Source organism: Arvicola amphibius, chromosome 9 (assembly GCF_903992535.2).
Source record: "Arvicola amphibius chromosome 9, mArvAmp1.2, whole genome shotgun sequence".
Classification (NCBI taxonomy): Eukaryota; Metazoa; Chordata; class Mammalia; order Rodentia; family Cricetidae; genus Arvicola; species Arvicola amphibius.
This window is the reverse complement of record NC_052055.2, coordinates 100,465,064-100,485,625: the sequence shown is the minus strand read 5'-3', so window position 1 is coordinate 100,485,625 and position 20,562 is coordinate 100,465,064. Positions and strand designations below refer to the sequence as shown.

General features: G+C 44.2%; 1 protein-coding gene across 1 annotated transcript; it reads right to left on the bottom strand.

Annotated features, from left to right (window-relative positions):
• Positions 1–5,609: 5,609 nt before the first annotated feature.
• Positions 5,610–19,565, bottom strand: LOC119822415 (sulfotransferase 1C2). The gene is made up of 8 exons (XM_038341692.1): positions 19,515–19,565; positions 14,159–14,326; positions 13,700–13,825; positions 11,999–12,096; positions 8,677–8,803; positions 8,086–8,180; positions 7,773–7,953; positions 5,610–5,924 (listed from the first exon to the last, which is right to left on the bottom strand). The coding sequence occupies exons 2-8, from the start codon at positions 14,307–14,309 to the stop codon at positions 5,812–5,814; spliced, it is 891 nt and encodes a 296-aa protein (XP_038197620.1). The 5' UTR covers positions 14,310–14,326; positions 19,515–19,565; the 3' UTR covers positions 5,610–5,811.
• Positions 19,566–20,562: the final 997 nt, after the last annotated feature.

The following is a 20,562-nucleotide window of genomic DNA, read 5'->3' as shown; positions in this document are numbered from 1 at the left end:
TGGGTGGTCGCAGGCAAGCATCAACTCTCACATGAACCAGAACCCAGAGATGTTAAGATTGTGACATTCTTTCCAAGCATGTCCTCTTCCATTGGCTGCTCATGATGTTGAGCTCAACTTAAGCCACTGTATTTTGTGGGAAATGGTAGGACACGCAATGCTAGAAAAAAATTCGTGTAGCTTCAGAATGGCAGATTATATCTATGAATTTTCTGTCTTGAAATCTGAGATATTCCAAATAACACAATGACGCCTTTTCAGGCCCTTAGACATAGGAAAAATCCGGGGGATAATTTACATGAAGAAACTGACAAGAGAGTAGCAGCACATGTTCAGATTCTGGGGTGGAGTCCATACTCAGACACAGGGATCCCTGAACTCTTCTGCTATACACAGTGTAGCTACAGCTAGAGATATTATCACAGACAAGGAGTCTATCCACAAACAAAAATATGAGGTTTTGACTGTGGATATTAGCAAGAAGAGGGTGAGCATTTATAAATGAACCAATATTAGTCACAGGGATGGAGTGGAGGAAGTGAAATTGAGCAGAAGGGTATGACCACAATGCTGTACAGGCATTCACGGGAATGTTTTGATGAACTTGCTCTGGGTAGGGTAGAGTCAAAGATACAGCCAAAGAAGCCCTCTCTTAGCAGAGCCAAAGAAACCCCATTGTCTCTGAAATCACAGCCAAAGAACAGAGCCAGACCTAAGATGAGAGCCACTTCAGTGATCCTGATATTAGAGTCAAAATGTTAAAAAGGGTCAGTGAATGAAATACACTTTAGACCAGAAACCAGACCTAGAGAATGCATTCTTATTCTGACAAACTCAGCACAGAAACTAACCAGTCTCTGTGCAGGAAATCCATCCAGTACCTGAGCACAAAACCAATTCCTTAGCATGAAATCCAGCCATTCTCTGAGCTGTCAACAGATCAGACTTTGAATTTTGACCAATTTCTACCCTGAAAATCTTAACCCAGTAAGCACTGGGTTGAGCTCTCAGAGTCAGCTTAAGAGAGGGAAGAGGGATTGTATGAGTAAAGGGGTGAGGTTTATGATGGAGAAACCCACAGAGACAATTCACCCAAGCTAGTGGGAACTCACTGACTCTGGACTGATATCTATAGAACCTGCATGGGTCCAAACTAGGTCCTCTGATGGTGGGGGACAGTGGTGTGCCTTGGACTCTTTGTGGGGCCATTGGGTGTAGGACTAGACTTTATCCCTAGTGCATGGACTTATTTTTGGATCCTTTTGCTATGGTGGATGCTTTGCTCAACCCTGAATCAGGGGAGGGTCTTGATTCTGCCTTAACTTGGTATGCCAGACTCCCCATGGGAGGCCTTTCTGAGGAGTGAATTGGGGTGAGGTTTGTGGAAATTGGCAGGAAGTAAAAGAAGGGGAATGGGGAACTGTGTTCAGTATGTAAAATGGAAAAAATACCTGAATAAATTGGGAGCATGAGGACCATGGGAGAGGGTTGTAGGGAAGGGAATAGGCAGGGAGGGGAGCAGAGAAAAATGTAGAGCTCAATAAAAATCAATAAAAAATGAAAAAATATGTGATATGACTGGTCATTTGAACGTATGGATCCTCAAGTACAGTTGATGGTGCAGTTTGGAGAACTTTATATTGTAGAGCCTTAGTGTCAGAAGGCCGTCCCTGAGTGTGTCTTGAGATGAGCAAGCTGTTCTCTGTTCTCCCCACTTCCTGCTTGAGGTTGGGATGTGACACTCAAATCTACCATTTTTGCCTTCAATCTTCCAGCTTCTTTCTTGCCAGTGTCCCACCCCATGGGCTTTTATCACGCCATAAATGAGCCAGATATGTTCTTTCTTATGACCCCATGGTTATGAAATTTTACCATAACAGAAATGTATCCAATGAGCATGGGTTTAGAAAAGGTTCCTATCTATCCTTCCCGCACCCGAGTTGTCCCGAAGTCAAGGCAGATTCTTTGCTGTCACACAGCCATACACTGAATGTGTCTCTTCTACTTATCCCCACCAGAAATTCAGTGACCCTGCAAGTAGCCTCAATTCCAGATCCCTTCTTCTGTCATTGTAGCACAGGGCTGATATTAATGAAGCCTGCTTTCTGGTGGTGCTGGACCTCCTGATTCCAGAGAATCTTTGAAGTTCGTAGAGACAAGCTTTGTCTGATGGGAATGAAACTGCTTCAGACTCCCACTGGTGTTTCTCATTACTAGAGTCCTCGGGCCTGGATGGAGGATCTCTCCTCGCGTCACAGACCATCTGTAACCTCCCATCTTTCCTTGCATCCCCCTAAAGAAACAAACTCATATATAACAAGGAGAGATACAAGAATCAATGGAAACTTAAAAGTCTAAATAAGACTAGGTAACACGATCTCAAAGAAGCAATGGGTTAGCATTGTCTTGTATTATCACAAAAATTCACTGATAAATTCAGAAATATAAAAAATAACTAATAATCCACAAATATACAAGTAGTTCATAAAACAGAGGGAAAATGTAGGCAGAGGCTGCTCATTCATTTCTAGCCACTCTGACCCAAAATAATCACACAGAAACTATATTAATTACAACACCACTAGGCCAATAGTTTAGGCATATTCCTGACTAACTCATGTCTTAACACATACCTATTAATCTGTGTATCAACACATTGTTGTGGCCTATGGGCATGGTTCCTTCCAGCTTCTGTCTCTTGCAGTGGATACATAACACCTTTTTGACTATGCCTCTTTCTCCTAGCTTCAAGTTATTTTCCCAGCTGTCTCTATTCTTCCCTGCTACAGGACCAGAGCAGCTTTATTCAATAGCAAAACACATTGACAGCATACAGAGGGGAATCCCACATCACCTCTGCTTTTCTAAGTAAAAAGGAAGGCTTTAACTTTAACATGGTAAATCTACAGATAGTAAAACAGGTATCAAGCAAGAATTACAGTTACAATACTTATAACTACTTTATTTTTTAGCATAACCATAACTATTTACTTTTGTTTTTAACTTTTTCTTCCTTTTATTTTCATTCCTTTCTTTTCCATTTAGTGCTAGAAAAAAACTATTAGATTTATGTTATTATGTTAATTTGGAATTCATTTTTGTGCTTTGGGTAAATTTTAAATTTACATTTGTGTGTGTGTGTGTGTGCACTCATGCCAAAGCACACACATAGAAGTAAAAAAAAACTCTGTAGTATTTTGTTCTCTCCTTCCTTTCCTCTATAGGGGTTCTGGGAATTGGACTCAGTTCTGGGAATTGTTAGCTTTGATGGCAAGTGTCTTACGTTTATTCTGCTAAGAGTCTTTGACTGTCTTAGATTAGGTTGACATTCCAGACAGAGAATAATGTTATGTCTCAGGTTGAAAGAATTCTCAGTGATATTTCGGGGTTTCTTGATGCACTGATGAGTCTTGAATATTTCAAACTACTTCCGGAACCCTGTCAGTTTTTTTCCATGAACTAGTTGTCCTAGAGAAAACACATACTGCATGATCATCCTGTCAGAATTGTGTGCATGCTAGTGTTTTTCTCCATGGTAGTTTTTGTAATAATTATCCTGATATGCTGCACATTCCTGAAGACTTTAACATGTGTGGTTATATACAAAACTTTGAATGTTAAGGCTTATATAGATGGCCAATGGCATTTCAAGATAGTGGTAAATGAGACCATCTTCAGATAAAAGTGGTACGCCAATTTTATTTGGACTTTCAAGGGAATAACTATATAACAGAAATGAATTAGATTTCCAGTAGATGTGCAGAAAGTTTTGTACCAGTTAGAGCTAGGGAGATGGCTTGATGGGTAAGGCACTTGCTGTTCAAGCATTAGGCCCTGAGTTCCCATTCCCAGAATAGATAGAATAATCTAGAAGCCTATAACCTTAGTCTATGGGGTACAGAGAAGACATCTGGGACTTGCTGTCCATTGGTTACCACCATGATCAATGAACCCTGTCTCAAGGGAATAGACTGGAGAGTGCTGACACAGAGTATCCCCAGTGTCCACCTCTAGATTCTATAAAAGTACACATGGATACATACACACATGTACGCGTGTGCACACACACACATGCACACACACACGCACACATGCACACACGCGCACACACACACACACACACACACACACACACACACACGGTGGGGGGAGTGTTATACCTGATATTTGAAACAGTCTGAATTCCGTGATGGATGTGGAAATAATGGACCCTCACACATCAACAGAGGGATGGTGGATGAGAACCCCAAACCACAAACAGCACAAATACCTGTCGACTCGTAAATAAAGACAAAGTCTTCCCCAGCCATAAAGTAGAAGATGTGACAGGTGCCATAAAATGAAAAATCATTAAAAAGTTGTTCTTGCTGAAGAAATGTGAAACACTATGTACCCCGTGGCTTCATATCAAATGTTCAGGAAATAGAAACGTTAAAAAAGACATGAAGGAGACTTGTTACTGTGTGGGGAAAAGCTTCTCTAATTGTGTCGTTCATGGATGAATGTGGGGTGTCACCAGGAAGCTGTTTCCTTTAGGTCTCCAAATGAAAACCGTTCCCTGGTAACATTGCTGTCTAAGATATACCCAGCACTGACCCAGTGATGAGCACCATGGTGATTTGGTGAGCACCTGGGCAGGGAGAGAAAGGTGGATGAGCAGCCGAGGATTGATGGAGGAAGAGGAAGGGAAAGGAAGGAAAGGAGGAAGAAGGAGGAGGGGAGATGGACATAGACTTGAGGGGGTGGAGGAGGAGCAGTGAAGCCATCTGGAGTGTGGCTCCAGGTGTGTTTAAATTGCTGATCTGATCACTTTGGTGAGTGGTACCTAGCCAGAAAATAATCTGTTTCTTTTTGACATGGTACGTAGCAGGAGATAGAGATAAGCTTGCTGGCCAACAAATACAGACAGATTCAGTCAAAATAGGCAAATATAGAAGCTAGATGAAAGACACACTTGGTTTGGTTTGTTTGCTCCTCCGATGGCATGACTGTAGATCAAAACCCAGTTGGCTCCAAGCTGAGCACCAAGGCTTCATTCTACTTTCATCGAAATATAATTTTCTTTCTGTTTTCCTTAATGGCACAGATTCAGGATTCCCTTGATTAAGGTTGGGATTTCTGGCATCTCCCTGGAGTCTTTCCCTCATTTTCCTCGCACCAGGTTGAATGTGTGGCCAAGGCCTGCTTTCAGCACATCGTCCACAGTGATTCTTTCCATTTCAGCCAGGCAAAACCCTGATTGAGCAGGAACGACTTTAGGAATTTCATGTACATTCATATAAATGAAATCTATTATTCCTTTGCTGGTACTTAAGGTAGCATGTTTCAGAGTCAGGCTATATCTTCTAGTACAGTGGTTCTCAACCTTCATAATGCTACATCCTTTGATATAGTTGCTTCTGTTGTAGTTGCCCTCAAACATAAAATTATTGTGTTGCCACATCATAACTGTAATTTTGCTACTGTTATGAATTTTAATACAAACATCTGACATGCAAGATATCTGAACTATAACTCCACAGGGAACATGACCTGCAAGATGAGAATCACTGTTTCTAAAAGAATGGAAACTTGAATTTTGTAGCATTCCAGTCTTAGTTATATTTTCCTTATATTATTAAGCTGACTTACTGATTTATTGTGAATAATGGAAAGAATACACATTAGCCATGATCCACGTTTACAAATCATAATGTGGTGTTAAAATTCATAGAGATTGAGCCACAGTCTTGAGTATTTCACAGTGTGCTTCCAGAACTTCTTCTGCCTGAGCAGTGGCCTCCATGTTCTTGCCATCTCTCTCCATCTTGATCAGAGTTCCATGCAGAAGTTTATAGACGTTCCCTTCATCTTCTGTCTGTAGATTTCATCAAACTTCTCATTCTGGGCCACAGTGAAGTGGTTCTTCCAATCCCCCACAGTTCCTAAAAGATGAAGCCCAGACAGGAACATCAGCCTCTGATGGACAGACTCCGTGCCCCTGAGTAGAGTGTGGAGTACCCACTTTGGAGCTGGATGGCGGTCACTCAGTTCCTCGTTTCCTTAGCTCTCTTGTCTGAGAGGCAGCCCTAGTGGTCCCCATGCAGGGCACCAGCTTCTAACTCAGTGGACAAATAATTCAAGGGAGCTTGGTGACCTGGGCTCCTGGCTCTCTGTGGTATACATATGTACATAATCACAGTTACAAAACGAATGAATGGCAGACATATAACCATACCCGGGGTCCTCAGCTGTTACTATGCTGTCAAAAGATCCTAGACATAAGAAAATATATACGGTGATATCTCGTGTGTATATTTTCCTTGTTTCAACTAACAAGCAAAATCAACCAAGAGTGAGAGATGAGGACATTGTTCTCTATAGGAGATTGACTCGAAACGACGAGAAAATGTCCCAAGGTAATGGAATTCTTCGCTGCCTTGATTCAGATGTTGGTTGCTTAGTTGTTTACTTTTTTAAAAATAAAAATGGTTGAACTGTACAGTTAAGTTCTGTGAGTCATTTTTATGTAGACTATATCTCAATGAAAAAGAATTTGGTGATAATTACAATGAGATACTATTTTTCAGCAGGCATTGATTGAAATGATTTTAGATAGGAAAAAACTCTTTGTAACACCTGTGATTCTTGTGGGAAATTATTCAGTTTGATGAACAAAAGTATTTATTGTAGCATTAACTGTAAAAATTGAAACACAGTATTGTTTCTATAATTAGAGAAATAATTGGGTGAATAACAGCATGTCCCACGAGACCTCTACAAACAGCGATTGCTGAGATCTGTGTTCTTTGACCTGCAGAGATGCTCCATATTCCCATAAGCAAAAATATATAGTGTAGCTACATTTTTTGTTTGAGTGAACAATTTTCTATCAAGCCATCTATCTTTGTGTCTATGGGCCAAGGCAAGCGAGAAAAGAAGCAAACACAGTGTGCAGAAATGGTGGGTGTGGGTAGGCTTGAAGAAAGGCTACTCCTCAAATTCTCACCATTATTAAGGGAGAAAGGCGGCGGAGCGGCTTTACTTCAGGGGCCTGGGAGACTTCGTAGACTAGAGGGGCCATGAAATAAATGAACTCAAGCATGGAAAGAAAAAGGAAAGATGCTCTAGAGCAACACGTGAACCCCAGGTCCTGGCTGTGCTGTGGTGGAAGGAAATGTGCGGGCTATGAGAAGGAGGGAGGGGCTTGTGTTGTTTCTAGTTCCTTGTGAACTGGATTTTAGTGAGGATCTGTGTGAAATGGTCAAATCAGTACTGTTTTCTAAAGTTATTTAATGCACTAATTTTTAAGAAAACTAACACTTTTCTCTTAAAACTGGATGATCTGGGCCCAACAGAATTCCTCTCTCAGGAAGAAGGAGGCAGTAAGAGATGATTCACAGCAGTCCATGTTGAAAGTCATGAGCCTGAACAGCTTGGGGTTGTGGTCCAATGAAGTCAAGCACAGAAGTCGAAGCAGTGGCTATGGAGTAGGAGAAAGACACAGGGGTGGAACACAGGACACATGCATGCGGACAGTCGCTCTCCTTACAAGCAGAGCCTTAAAGCAGAGTGCTGACCCCCGGTTTCCAGACCCCAGGTCTGATGAGTCTACCCTCAGACGTGGCTCCCAGAGAGCTGTGCACCAGAGTAGTGCTGGCCTTAGTTCTCTGTAAGACTTAGTGTGTAGAATCTCTGTGTGACAGAAGCGGGTCTCTAGCCTCGTTAGGAGCATAATATGTGTATTTGGGGTGCACCGTCTCAGAATTAGAAAGGAAGAATTCCCCGCAAACCTTTTCTCATGAAAGGGGAAATGGACTGGTCCAGGATGGATTTGGGGACCGTTGAACGATTTGTCATAGGGTTCTCTTTCATTCTCTCAAATGATGTCTCCTGGACGATTCTATCCAGCACAGCTTCATCCAAGTTCTTTCCCATGAACTGCATGACTTTCTGGATTTCACGCTTTGGGTCCTGTCGGGGGAGGGTAGCATTGAGTTGGACTGGAATAGAGTTTAACATGATCCCATTTCCTCAGACATCCCTGTGAGAAACATCCTTCAAGCAGCTCCCCAGCCCCTGATCCTGAAGCCATAATTTACTTACCCTCTTCATATCTTCATAGAAGAGGAAGAGAATCTGGTATCTATCTCGAATTTCCCACCATCCTCTTACATGGTCAAACCAGGATCCCCAATAAACTGAAACAAACAAGAACGGCTTTCATGAACACGAACCTTCTGAGAGCAGGATTTTTTACTTTCTTCTTTTACTTAAAGGACATCAGAGGCTAGAGACATGGTGAAGGAAAAATCTTGTGTCTCAGGACACCGAGTTGCTTTATCCCGAGGTCACATGCTTTGGGTCAGTCCTAGGGTTTTTGCCTTAAAGGGCAAATTAAAGTCCTCTGTGTTACTTATGCACAATTACCTGCACCTCATATGATTTCAGGGACACCCAGGAGGAGGGTAACTCTACAGGCCAGGAACCTGGAATAAAGGCTTTTGAAGTAGAACGGGGCTGCTTGCTGAGGGATGGGGTTCTTCAATGTGAAAGAAACCAGCCCCCTCTCTGTGGTCCCTGTCAGTGGTGGCACTTGTCTAAGGAGGTGCATGACATCCTGGGGACTCAACTGTCATGAGTGTCTCTCTCCACTCAGCTCTACTGGATGAAGAATAAAGGAGCGTTTCTATTTACCTTTCCCATTGATGAAGGTTTCAAAATACTCGTCCCAGGTGCCTGGATCTGGGAGCACCTGGCTCATCCTGTAGAAGTGGTAATAGGAAACCATGCAGTCTTTGGCGTTTCGAGCTACGTAAAGGAACTTAGGAGAGGAAGAGAGGTGGTTGGAGCGGCATAAATATGTGACGCTTTGAGTTCTCGCTCTGGCCAAGTCCTCTTTAGGACCGTGCAGCTCTTCTGCGCTGGCTGCACAACCTGGAGGGGCGTCCTTGCCGTTTTTGCCGCCTCAAGCCAGGCCCTATTAACTCATTAATAGTTAGCCAAGTCTTGATGTTCCCTTTGTTATGAGGAGCAAACTCTTCCTCTAGAAACTCGGGCCTGTTATCCCACTGACACGTGTATGCCAGTGAGCCTTCTGGACAGCTCAGCTTGGTTTCTGGATGAGCAGTAGCTCCACCTGGTGTTGGCATCCTGGAACAGCACCATGTCTCCAATTTCCTGGAGCACAGGCATTTCTCGGCGGTTATCAGTTTTGCACCTGTGTGTTTTTGTATACCAGGTTGTTTGAATAAGGGCCATTCTGAGGAACCCTGCTGAGAGACCTCATCACCACCTCAGAGTTCTAACACATGCTTCCTCCAAGTCACCATGCTGCCATGCTCAGATGGAGAAAGTTTTCTAAAGTTTGACGCTTTTTCTGCTTGAATTCTTAAGCTTTAAACCTAAGGTGTCTTTCACTTCCACACTGCCTGGCTTTTTGTGTCTTCTTTCCTTTTCATGTGTGTGACTTCCAGCCACACCACATCACTCTCGTCTTTCCTTGGCTCTCATCCCATCCTAAATTCATACATTTTTCCCTATTCAGATGGATAATCTGAGAGTTAGGCTAGTTTTGATTTTTAATTTTAAGTGGTTATATATATATATATATATATATACACACACACACACATATATGTGTGTGACATATTATATACGTTCAATTACAAAACACCATTTATTTATTTGATGATTCTGATTACAATTGCATCTTTTTTTCATGTCATTTTGATACAATTGTTCATTTTTGTGCAACTTTAACATTCTCTTTTCTACCCGTAACAGATGTGTCAGAAGTCTTGGGGCTAGCTCTGCTGTTGCACTAGCAGACACCCTTATGATGGCCCTATCCTTTGTGTGCTGAAATGTGGGATGGTGAGGACAGTCAGAATCTGGAGGCCCAAGTGAGATGACTGACTGGTGACTCAGGCGGTGGGGGTCACCTTGTGCTGAGTTGTGAGTTTGCAGTGTCTTCTTCAGGGCAGGGAAAGGAGTTTGGGAGAGGACCCGTGGTCTCCTTTTCTGCCCACGATATTCATTATATTGATAAATTGTCTTGTGCTGTTTGAATGCACTAAGAAGCTGGCCCTGGAAGTGGGTTGTTCCACCCCCATTTCACACCCAAGCATGTTTATCTAAGTGTTCTCCAAGACCCCTTATCTCGGGGTAGACTGGTCCCCTTGCACTGTGACAGGGAGGAAAGGGCACAGCAAAAGTGCCTGAGTTCTTGAGAACATCTAGAAGGGGAGCTATTTCCTACAGATGTTACCTTGTTTAGTCTATTGGGGAAGAGAAGCAAGAAGTTCAGACCTGGGAAAGCTCAGCCATAGGGAGAAAGCTCTCTCTCTCTCTCTCTCTCTCTCTCTCTCTCTCTCTCTCTCTCTCTCTCTCATCTATCTATTTTTATCTATCCTCTCTGTCTCTGTCTCTCTCTCTCTCTCTCTCTCTCTCTCTCTCTCTCTCTCTCTCTCTCTCTCCCTCTTTCTCTCCTGTCTTCACGCTGCTTACTGTTTATTCTTATTTATTTTTTCTTTGGTTTGTTGTATATTTAATGAACGCACTCATTCAAAACTGAAGACATAGCTATTGCAGGTCCTTCTCCGGATCACAGAGCACAGTTCCTCCTGCTCACCTTTGCTACCCCTGCTTTCTCTGCTCCTTCTTCTCTCCTTGTGCTTAGGCTCTGTGCCAGTCCCCATGGAAATACTGAAGTCCATGTTGCTGAATCACCCAGGGCATCAAATACCCTGGCATGGCTCCATACTCAGGCTGTTTTTCTGTCTCAGTATTCTCCAAGGCCCCTTATACAGCGGTAGACTGGTTCACTAACGCTGTGACAGGAGGAAAGGGTGCAGCAAAATTGCCTGAGTAAAATCCTTGTGTTCTTGAGAACATCTAGAAGGGGAATTATTTCCTAAGATGTCACCTTCTCTAGCCCATTGTGGAAGAGAAGCTTTTTATAAAATAAAATAATTTTATTTACTATCTATTTTTCTGTAACTCGGAGACTTCTTATTTTTCTAGCATGATTTCAGTTGGACAACTTAAAGGGGCATTCTTCAGTGTTTTTTATGATTTCCAATTTCAGTAATGCCAGAAATAGAATTTGCACCCCTCCTCCATCTTTACTGTCATGAGACAAGACCTTTGTTCATGGAAATCCCAACTTACTTCTGTCATCAAGAAGTTTGTTAGTCCTTAGTAACTAACACTTAACTTTTTAAATTAGTTTTTATGTATGGGTGTTTTACCTACATGCTTTTAAGTGCACAATGTGCATGCAGTACTTATGGAAACCAGAAGAGAGCGCGGAATCCCTGAGAACCAAAGGTCCATGCTGTTGTGAGCTATCATATGGGTCTGGGAAGTGGACCTGGCTCCTCTAGAAGCTGAGCCATCTCTCTAGACCCTTTTTGTTCTTCTTTTCTTTATCCCAATCTATGAAAATTGTATTCTTCTCAGCAAATGTTACCTTATTGTGAGACCTCAACTCTACTCACTATAGGATTACTCTATCCTTGTTCATGCCCAGCCTGGTCCAGCATCCTCTATGTGGCAGGAACACACTAGACTAGACACTAGGGTACATGACACAGCCCTGGAAAAAGCAAAATAGGCATGGAGGCTTCTGAGGCTGCAGACAAGCATTCGCTCTGCGGCTCTACTTTGATTTACCGTTCTGAACAATCCTTTCATTTTCTCTGTTCTGTCTTGTCTCTGCCCCATTCGACGACACCTCCTCCAGGCTGTGGGTCATGTTCCCCACCCCACCCCAGCCTGCTTCCCTGAAGAACAGAATATCTCTAGCAACTCAGTCTGGCCTCTGTCTTCACCGTGTTTGAAACCATCCAGGGAAACACTCTGCTGGATCTATCTTCGTGTTTGACTTTCCCGCTGTGTGTTAGCACTCAGAGGTAGTGCAAAGATAGTGCAAAGAAAGGTATTCTCACCCAGCTTCTGGAAGCATAGTTCTCTGGGCTTCCTGCCGCAGTACCCCAGGCAATTGATCCTGTCTTACCTTACAGTTACTTGTCCAGAAAGACGGTGGCAGCAGCTGAGTGGAAAGATGGGTCTTTAGTATCCTTGGGGATGGCATCTCATTGGCTTTATCCACACCTTTAACAGATTTCAGGAGATGACTGGACAGGTCGGTCGGCACATGGGAACTTCCCCTCCAGGTGATGCTCACCTTACGCATCATCCACACATGAATCGTCTTACTTTTTGTTTTGGGGGGACCCTTAGAGGTATTGCTGGTATGTTTTTTGTATTGGTAGACTTACATAACTTGAGAGCTGGTATGAGGTTTGAATGAATTTACTTTGTCAGTTTATAGAAGATAAGGTGGAGCCTTAGATAAGCTTGTCCTACTAAGAAAATCCAAACCAGTCTGGTCCTCAGGCCATTTCCACCTGGATCTGGCTTTCTCTCAAATAAAGGTAACTGCGAGCCCCCAGCAGGAACTCACATGTGGATCTCTAAGCCCACAGAATAACAGATTCCCTCGGTGCCCAAATTTCAGGAGAATGGCCAACCCCAGGATATCAGAGAGCCCTTCCCAGTATGGACCACTCATCTGTGCAGTGCGCACAGCCTCGAGCACATGTACCCACACACATGACGAGAGCTGTACATTCCTACCCTGGAGTCCTGCTCCCCTGCTATCTAAGGACCTGAGACAGCCTGACTACAGGAAACCTTCCACGTCCCCCATGCAGTATAAGAAGGGACCCCTCCCCTCATTCTGTCACATTACCTAGATTCTTATCAGAGTCCTTCCATGCTGCTGTCTGCCCTTATGCCCACGGCATTAAAAATTCTATGACATGCCTTTCATCTCAAATGAAACTCTTCTTCATCTTCTCTTAAACCCCATGCCTGAGAGCATTTTATGGGAATCTCAAGGGGTTTGGTCTGTCACTTTGAGGGCAATGAGCCAGAAGCTGATACCAGACAAGTTTGTCCTACTGAGGCAGAGCCAGTTAGGACCAGAGAGCAGGTCCTTCTCATTCCCCTCCCAGCCAGAGTCAAACTGTGCTGTGACCTTTCATCTGTGAGACAAAAACATGCTTGCTGACACATGATTTATGATTTTTGCACTTCTTTTTTTTTTTTTTTTTTTTTTTTTGGTTTTTTCGAGACTGATTTTTGCACTTCTATACACAACCCTTGTAATGACTGACTCTGTGAAACCCTTGAGTTAAACTGAGATGAGGGAAAATAAAATGCAGACTCTCTAATGGGGTTTCCTTTCATGGTGGAGTCGGGTGTTTGTAGACTCTCCCTAATGGAGTTTCCTTCCATAGAGGAGTTGGGTGTCTGCACCTTCCTGTTGTCTCCAGTTGCACATGATCAGAGCAAGAGTGTGATCAGAAATAAGGCAGAACTTCACCTTTACATACGTCTCTCTTCCTTGCTGACTCACACTGGTGGGAATAAAGACAAGAAAAGGGATGGATCTGGGCACGAGGACGCGTGCCTTTAACTCTGCACTCAGGCGAAAGATGCAAGCAGAGCTCTGTGAGTTCGAGGCCAGCCTGGTCTATATAGTGAGTTCCAGGATAGTCAGGACTATGTTTAGAGATCCTCTCTCAGAAAAAGTTTGGGCGGGGGGAGATGAGGAAGAGGAGGAGGAAGAAGATGAAGAGGAGCATTGAAAGACAAGGCAAGGAAAGTGACAGAATGGGGAAGGAACACACAGGGAGTCAGGGGCTCTTACCTGATGGCTGGGGTGGCCGTGCCCACTCAATAAAAGGGTGCCGATGTTGAATGATGTCTCGCTGACACTTCTCTACATCCCCGTTCTGCTCAATCATGTCCACGATCTCTTGAATCCATGTTGTCCCTGAGGAGACAGGGATGTCTCCTAAACATCCTAAACCCATCATTCTTTCTCCAAGCATCCTGAGAAGCGGTGTGGAGCCAGGTGGATCCTGTTAGCTCTGACAGGAAGACTTTGGGTCTCCACAGAGAGTAGAACAGCAGAGACAACGCTCACCTCTTCCCAGAACAGTGAATGGCAGAGGAGAGTGAGCTTCAGAAAACCCAGGGCTACAGGCATCTGAGATGGACTTTACCATGGGACAAAGGGGACAGGTTTGCCATTGCAGGGAGTTCTAACTAGGTGAGGCGTTCGGATGGCTCAGAGACAGAGACTGAAGCTGTCACCCCGAGTTACCTGATTTAGGATAAGTACAAATGAGGAGGTCATCTGGCTTGGCCCTGAAGGCCTGAATCTGGTTCCAGTTGTCCACAGTCGCAGCTCCCAGGGGGATCCCTGCTATCTCTTTCCATTTTGCTTGTGTCCTCAATTCTGGGGTCAAGGCCATAGTGGCAGGTCCAGGGCCTGTGAGAAAAGAGAATGCAATTTTTAAAATGCTGCGAGAAGCATACACAACACGAAAAGCACTCTTAGCTCTAAGTGCACGGCTCTGTGGCGTTAACGATTTTCCCACCATTGCACGTCCATCATCACCCTCCATCTCCAGACAACTTTTCCCTTCCTAGATGGAAACTAGGGGCGCCTTAGTGCTAAATCCCCAGTCCCTGGCGACCAGCATTTCCCTTTCTGTCTCCTCGAACTCTAGATGCTTTAGATAAGCAAATCGATTTTGTCCTTTTGTGAATGGTTTGTCTTCTGTAGTTTAATGTTCTTAAAAGAAGGAGCAGTGGGCCCAGTTTTGCCAGACCAGCTTTCAGGGTTATTCTCAGAGATATCCGAGGTATCCGAGGTTATCTTTCAGAGATAGCTGAGTTCTATAGAACAGACACAGTACTTTTAGAAAATGAAAAGCCGATTATTTTTGGAAAACATTTCAAATACAAGAAGCAGTTATAGTAACATGGCAGAGAGGGTGGACTTTTGATGACACTTTGAGAGGTAGTGTAGTCAGCTTGAGCAGAGGAAGGTATATTGTTGCCTCCTGTTTGGGGGTAAGAGTGGGACAGGGTCTCACTTAGGACAGGTTGTCCTAAGATGCCCCAGAAATCACTGTGTATCCCAGGCTGGCACTGAATCCACAGTCCTCCTGCCTCAGCCCCCTCTATGCTGAGGTGACAAGTGTAAGCCTACCTCAGTTGGTTTGGAACATTGATACTTCCTTATTTTAGATCCTGCCGTAATTTCCCTTCTCTTTTAATTCACATCATAATTTTAACATGAAGAAATAATTATCATTTTTCTAAATATGGGAAGTGAGTCACAGGATCAATGACTTGCTCAGGACCTCAGCTAGCATGCCTGAAAATTGGATCATCTTCTTTTAAAATTGCCTCATTCTAAGTTGTAGGTATGAATGTTTGTGTTCAAATTTAAAAAAAGAAACCCTTGCAATAATCCCAAACGCACAAGGAGGGCTATATCACCCAGGAATTGATATTAGTTCATGTATTTTTGTCCTTTTCAAATGAAAATTGTGGTATGCAACATTATGGCTCCCAAAGAGCTTCTCCTCCTCATCTCCAATAGAGCACTGGTGGAGGCTGTGGGGCACCCGGAGCATAGTTTGACTTGGTTGCCACTGCCAGGCCAGAGGCAAAGGGGAACAGACCTCAAGGCCTCTAGATGCTGAGGGTGAAGCTCTGGCAGCAGCCTGGACCATTCACCTGCACAGAACTGCAGACGGCTGAGCAGCAGGTGAGCTGAGCAGGGATGCTCTTCCAGAACCCCCAGGAGTGCAGCTCTGTACCTTGATTTTACCCAGAGCCTGTGATCTTTCAGACTTCCGACCTTCCGGGGCTAAAACAATCAGCAGGGTGTGAGGGCAAGCAATGTGAGGGAAATTTGTGAGTTTGAAGCCAGTTTGGGTTACAGCGAGACTCTGTTTCAAACGTCAAAACAAAACAATAGCAATTAAAAAGTCTGAGTTAATAAACCCAGGCCTTCTTTTCTTCTAAACGGGGTCCTGATGTCTATCACCACATACACCAAGTGGGCATCAAACTTTCCAGGATCCTTCTGCCTCTGCTTCCCAAGTGCTGGGATTACAGGCATGTGCTATCACACGTGCTACCACATGTATTACCACATGCTTATGTCATCTTAAATTGTTAAATTTGCGAGCAGCAGAAAACCTTTTACATATACTTACATGGCAAAAGAATTGTTGGGTACAGTGGACTGAATCATGTGTCTCCAACTTCCTATGTTGAGCTCTGATCTCCGTACCTTTGACTGTGACTGCTAGAGATAGGGCTCTTGAGGGTTGATTAAGTCGGCACAAGGTCTTTAGAGTGGGTTCTAATTCAGTCAGACAGGGCTTCTTAGATTTAGACCCACAGAGAAGCACCAGGGGTTACACTGAAGAAACACCATGTAAGGACTTAGTAGAAGACAGCCATCTGCAAGCAGAGACCTTGAGAAAATGTACCGCCTAACACCGCGGTCTGGGACTTCTTGCCATATGAAAAATTGTTTGAGCTGCCTAGACTAAGGGACTTGGACTTAGTAGGATGAGCTTGATCAAGCTCGGAAACCTGCTCTTCTGTTGAACGTTGGAAAAAGGGAATTAATAATTTGTCATGGTTTTCCTGTATTAATTGATCAAATAGTACTAGAAGACACATTTCTATTTATAGAATTGTTCTGATAAATAAAAGAAAAATAAATTATGTAATTATAAAACTTTCTTGCAACTCTTAATAAATATAAAAACTTGGGCCTTAATATATAATAAATCACAAAAGAAAGACATTGTTTGTCCCTCGATGGAGAATGCTTTCTCCATGAAGGGGTCCTGCTAAATCACTGCCACACCATCTGTGTCCAAAGAATGTTTGGGAAGTGGAGAGGACAGGAGCACGTGAGACTTCAGCACAGGGTGAAATCAGCCTGTGCAGACCTGCATGAGCCTGCAGGACAATGATACACTCCCTCCACATAGATGGTAAGGAAACAATTTAAAGGTGTAGGCTTTACATATAAAAAAATCATAAAATGACACATTTAAAGAGACCCAAAAGACCAACAAACCAATTTAAACTATTATGTCTAAGTATGTTCATCACTCATGTTAATAAATTATAAAGAAAAGGAAGGAGAAGGGTGTAGCTAAGTAGCAGAAGACCTGCATAGCACACTAAAGGCTGTGGGCTTATTCCCTAACACAAAGAGAAGAAAGTAAATGTTCCTTTGAAATGTTAGAACAGCGGTTGTTCTTAAAGTGGGGGAAAGGACAGAGCTATGTCTGGGTGAAGGGAGCATGAGGAATGCATCTTCGTTGTTTTTGACAGGTTTTTGCTCCCTCTGGGTGTGTCTGAAGGCTTGAAGATATACATTATAATAACGTATTATTCTACGCATTTGCTTTATATTTAGCAATAAAACACATGACTCCAGACTGCAAAATCTAGAGGGTAGTGTGGGAAGGGGTTGGAGTATCGAGCAAAAGGAAGCCTATGCAGGCTGCACCAGTGAGCTTTGTCTTACTATTCTGAAACAACCAAGCCAGGCTTTCTAGAGAAAAGAGCCTGAGCATGGCAGTCCCTGGTTGTGTCCCAACACTTAGGAAGATAAGGCAGGAAGATCACTCATTCGAGGGTAGACTACACAGTGAGGCTCTGTCTCAAAAACTCAGTAAAAGAAAAAAGAGACTTGTATTTAGTTCATGGTTTTGGAGGCTTGAGAGGCAAACAGCTGTGCACATGCCTGGGGTGACATCACATCACAGTAGGAAGGATGGTGCCTGTCTTTCTCCATGGTCACACCTTCCTTCTCCTTGTAAAGCCGTGGGGGGGATTCATTTACAAAAGCCCCAATTCCAAACCAGAGAGTAGGAGGAAGGCTCTATCCTTTAGCATTAATTAACATAAGACTCTGAGGCTCAAGCTCCAGCAGAAGTTTGGGAGGATGAAGCACATTTCAACCATAGTTAGGGCCCTCCAGCAGAACTAAGCAAAGTGTACCTTGACAGGGAAGTCTCCAGGGCTTAGAGCATCAGTGTTGGGTGTGTGGAAGTGAGCATGGAGAAAAAGATAGATAGGCATTGTAATGATCTTATTGAGTGTGTCTTATCCTGCAGATATCAAAGAGAGCTGGTCTGCACTGCACTTAGTGATGTTTAGAGCATTGCCTTGCAATTGGAGGTAATGCCTTGCAACCCTTCAGGCAGCAGAGACCACCAGCGCTGCAGCAGCTTTGTGGACTGGACAGGTAGAGCTGAGGGGCCGGGTGAGGCTCTGAAACTGTGGGAACAGCCAGGTGAGGCCTGAGGTATAGTTCAGTAATAGAGGTTTGCCCAGTGTGCACCATTCCCAGTGTGGAAAATTTGGAGCAGGGGAGGGATTCCAGAATATTTGATTTTAGAATGATATAAAAGCCACAGGCACTCAGCAGACATCAGATTCTCAGATTTGGATCTGTTTCCAGACTTGAGGTTAGTGTGTAATCCAAACTTCTCTCCTGCTGCTGGGCAGGAACAGTGATTACAGGGGAACAACTGAGTCTCTCCCGGGCCTGGGTCTGGCAGCTTAGGTATATGGAATTCTGGAATTTTCTACTGAGAACCTCATGGGACGGCGAGAGGCACACAGATGGTCTGATGGCCACAGCATGCAGGGCTGTGGGAGAAAGACAGCCATCAGCAGCTGAGACTGCTGCCAAGACCGGGGGAGGATTAAAAGTACTGATGCCTTAGGGCATTGTGTCCCCTCCTGCTGTGCTGGACCCACAGAGTAGAGCCTGGTGGAAGCTGGGAAGAAGGAGGTGCAGCAGGGGTGGGGAGAGAGGGTGGTGCTGGGGAAGACACAATGCCGTTAGTCCCCACAGCCATTTCCAGACCTTGTCAGCCTCCCTTTGGGTTCTTCTGCTAGTTTGCATGAGCTATGGCCTCTGATACTGTTAGAATTGGGCAGACAGACAAACGTTCCCAGGCAGCCACTGTTCCATCCTGCCAGGCTGGGTCAGTGTGGCGTCCTTTGTGAGACAAACTCCGCGAGCAGGAATCACTGCTCCGCTCCACTCAGCCTTTTCTGCTTCGTTTTCTAAGACAGGGGCTCACGCTGTCCTCCACACAGGCCTCAGACTCCCACAAGTCCTCCACCTTGCCCTCAGCGGACCTTCCACTGCTTGTAAACTTTACAGGCCCGTGGCCACGGTGCTATGGCTGCTCGTTTATGTAAGTAACCAGCTTGAGATGGGGATCTGTCTGGTCAAGTCCCTTTTATAGACCCAGCTTGAGTGGTGCCCAAAGGCTGTGACAAAAGGAGGGCCCTGTGGGGAGAAGAGACAGAAATAGCCAGAAAAGTCCAGTTGACTGGCAAGGGGAGAGGCTGTCAGGAACGGGGTGAGGGGTGGGGGCTGGGAAGATCAACGTACATAAGGGAGATGGTATCATGGGAAGGAGAGTGCACGAATTTCTAATTCGAGCACAGCCGGTGTTGGTTTCTTATGTCTTTTATAATTTTTCTCAGGTTTCTTAGGACTTAGGATCTTTCTAGCTTGGGCTAACCTACTTCTACATCAGCATGCATGCCTGAAGACTGAGAACATGCACCAATAACTTAGGCCAAACATTTAAGGTAAACTGTGCTCTTACCTTCAAGCTTGAGCTGTCAGTGATCCCAAGGCTGGACTGCCCCGGAGTTCAGTGAGTACAAAAGTACATTGAGAGGAAGCAGGAAAGCAATTCTAGAGTACGGCAAGCGTAGAGGCTCAAATTCTACTGTGTCAAAAGTACCTGATCTTCAGCAGTAAGCAATCCAGAAAGCTCTGCTGTCATTGTGGTTAGCCTCTGCCTCAACCAGAAGACTCAAGACTGCAAGAAACAAACCTTGGCATCTGCCCAAAGAGGAAGTAACTCTCATTTTATAGTGACTGCTCAAGTACAAATCTCCACTACCTTGCTTACCAGCAGACTCTAGGCTATTTAGATAAATGCTTGGAGCAACTACCTCTCTGTGGCGACCTAGTGCCCCACTATGAGTAGGCTCCTGGCTTTGTAGCAGAGCCCCATGCTCATGCTTCTTGGGTTTCTCCCCACCCCCAGTTTGACAACGAATCTAAAATGTACAAAGACTGGAGTGTAACCATGTTTATGGTTGAAAAGAAAGAGCCCCAAAGCCTCCATGTTCTGCCCATTGCTCAGAAACAACCCATGACTGGCTGAGTGTAGTGCTCATTAGTTATTCAAATTAGCAGCATGAGGCTGATACCCCCCATTCCACCTTTCAAAACTGAGGATGCTAAGATGTGCCAAACCCATGAGTTATTAGCCATCAGGTTTACCTAACTCCCATCCTCCTCTTGTCTATAGTGAAAACAAGCTTAAAACATATGAGAGTGAAAAAGGACTTTCAGAAGACCAGTCTTAGTCTTGCTGGCTTGCTGAAGAAATCTTTTTTCCTCCACGAGAGCTAGTCCTTAGTTCCTTAGCTCCTGTTCTACTGGTAAATAAATAGACTTTCAGTAATGAGGAAACTAGAAAGCTGGCTGCAAGGTCTCAGACATCAAGCTGGACCTTCTTTGCGATTCACTTTTTGCATCTATAAAATGTGGGACATGCTAACTACCTCCTCTCAATACTGTGAGATAAAAACAAGGTGATGAACACATCCACCTCGCACACACTATGTTGTTATAAATGC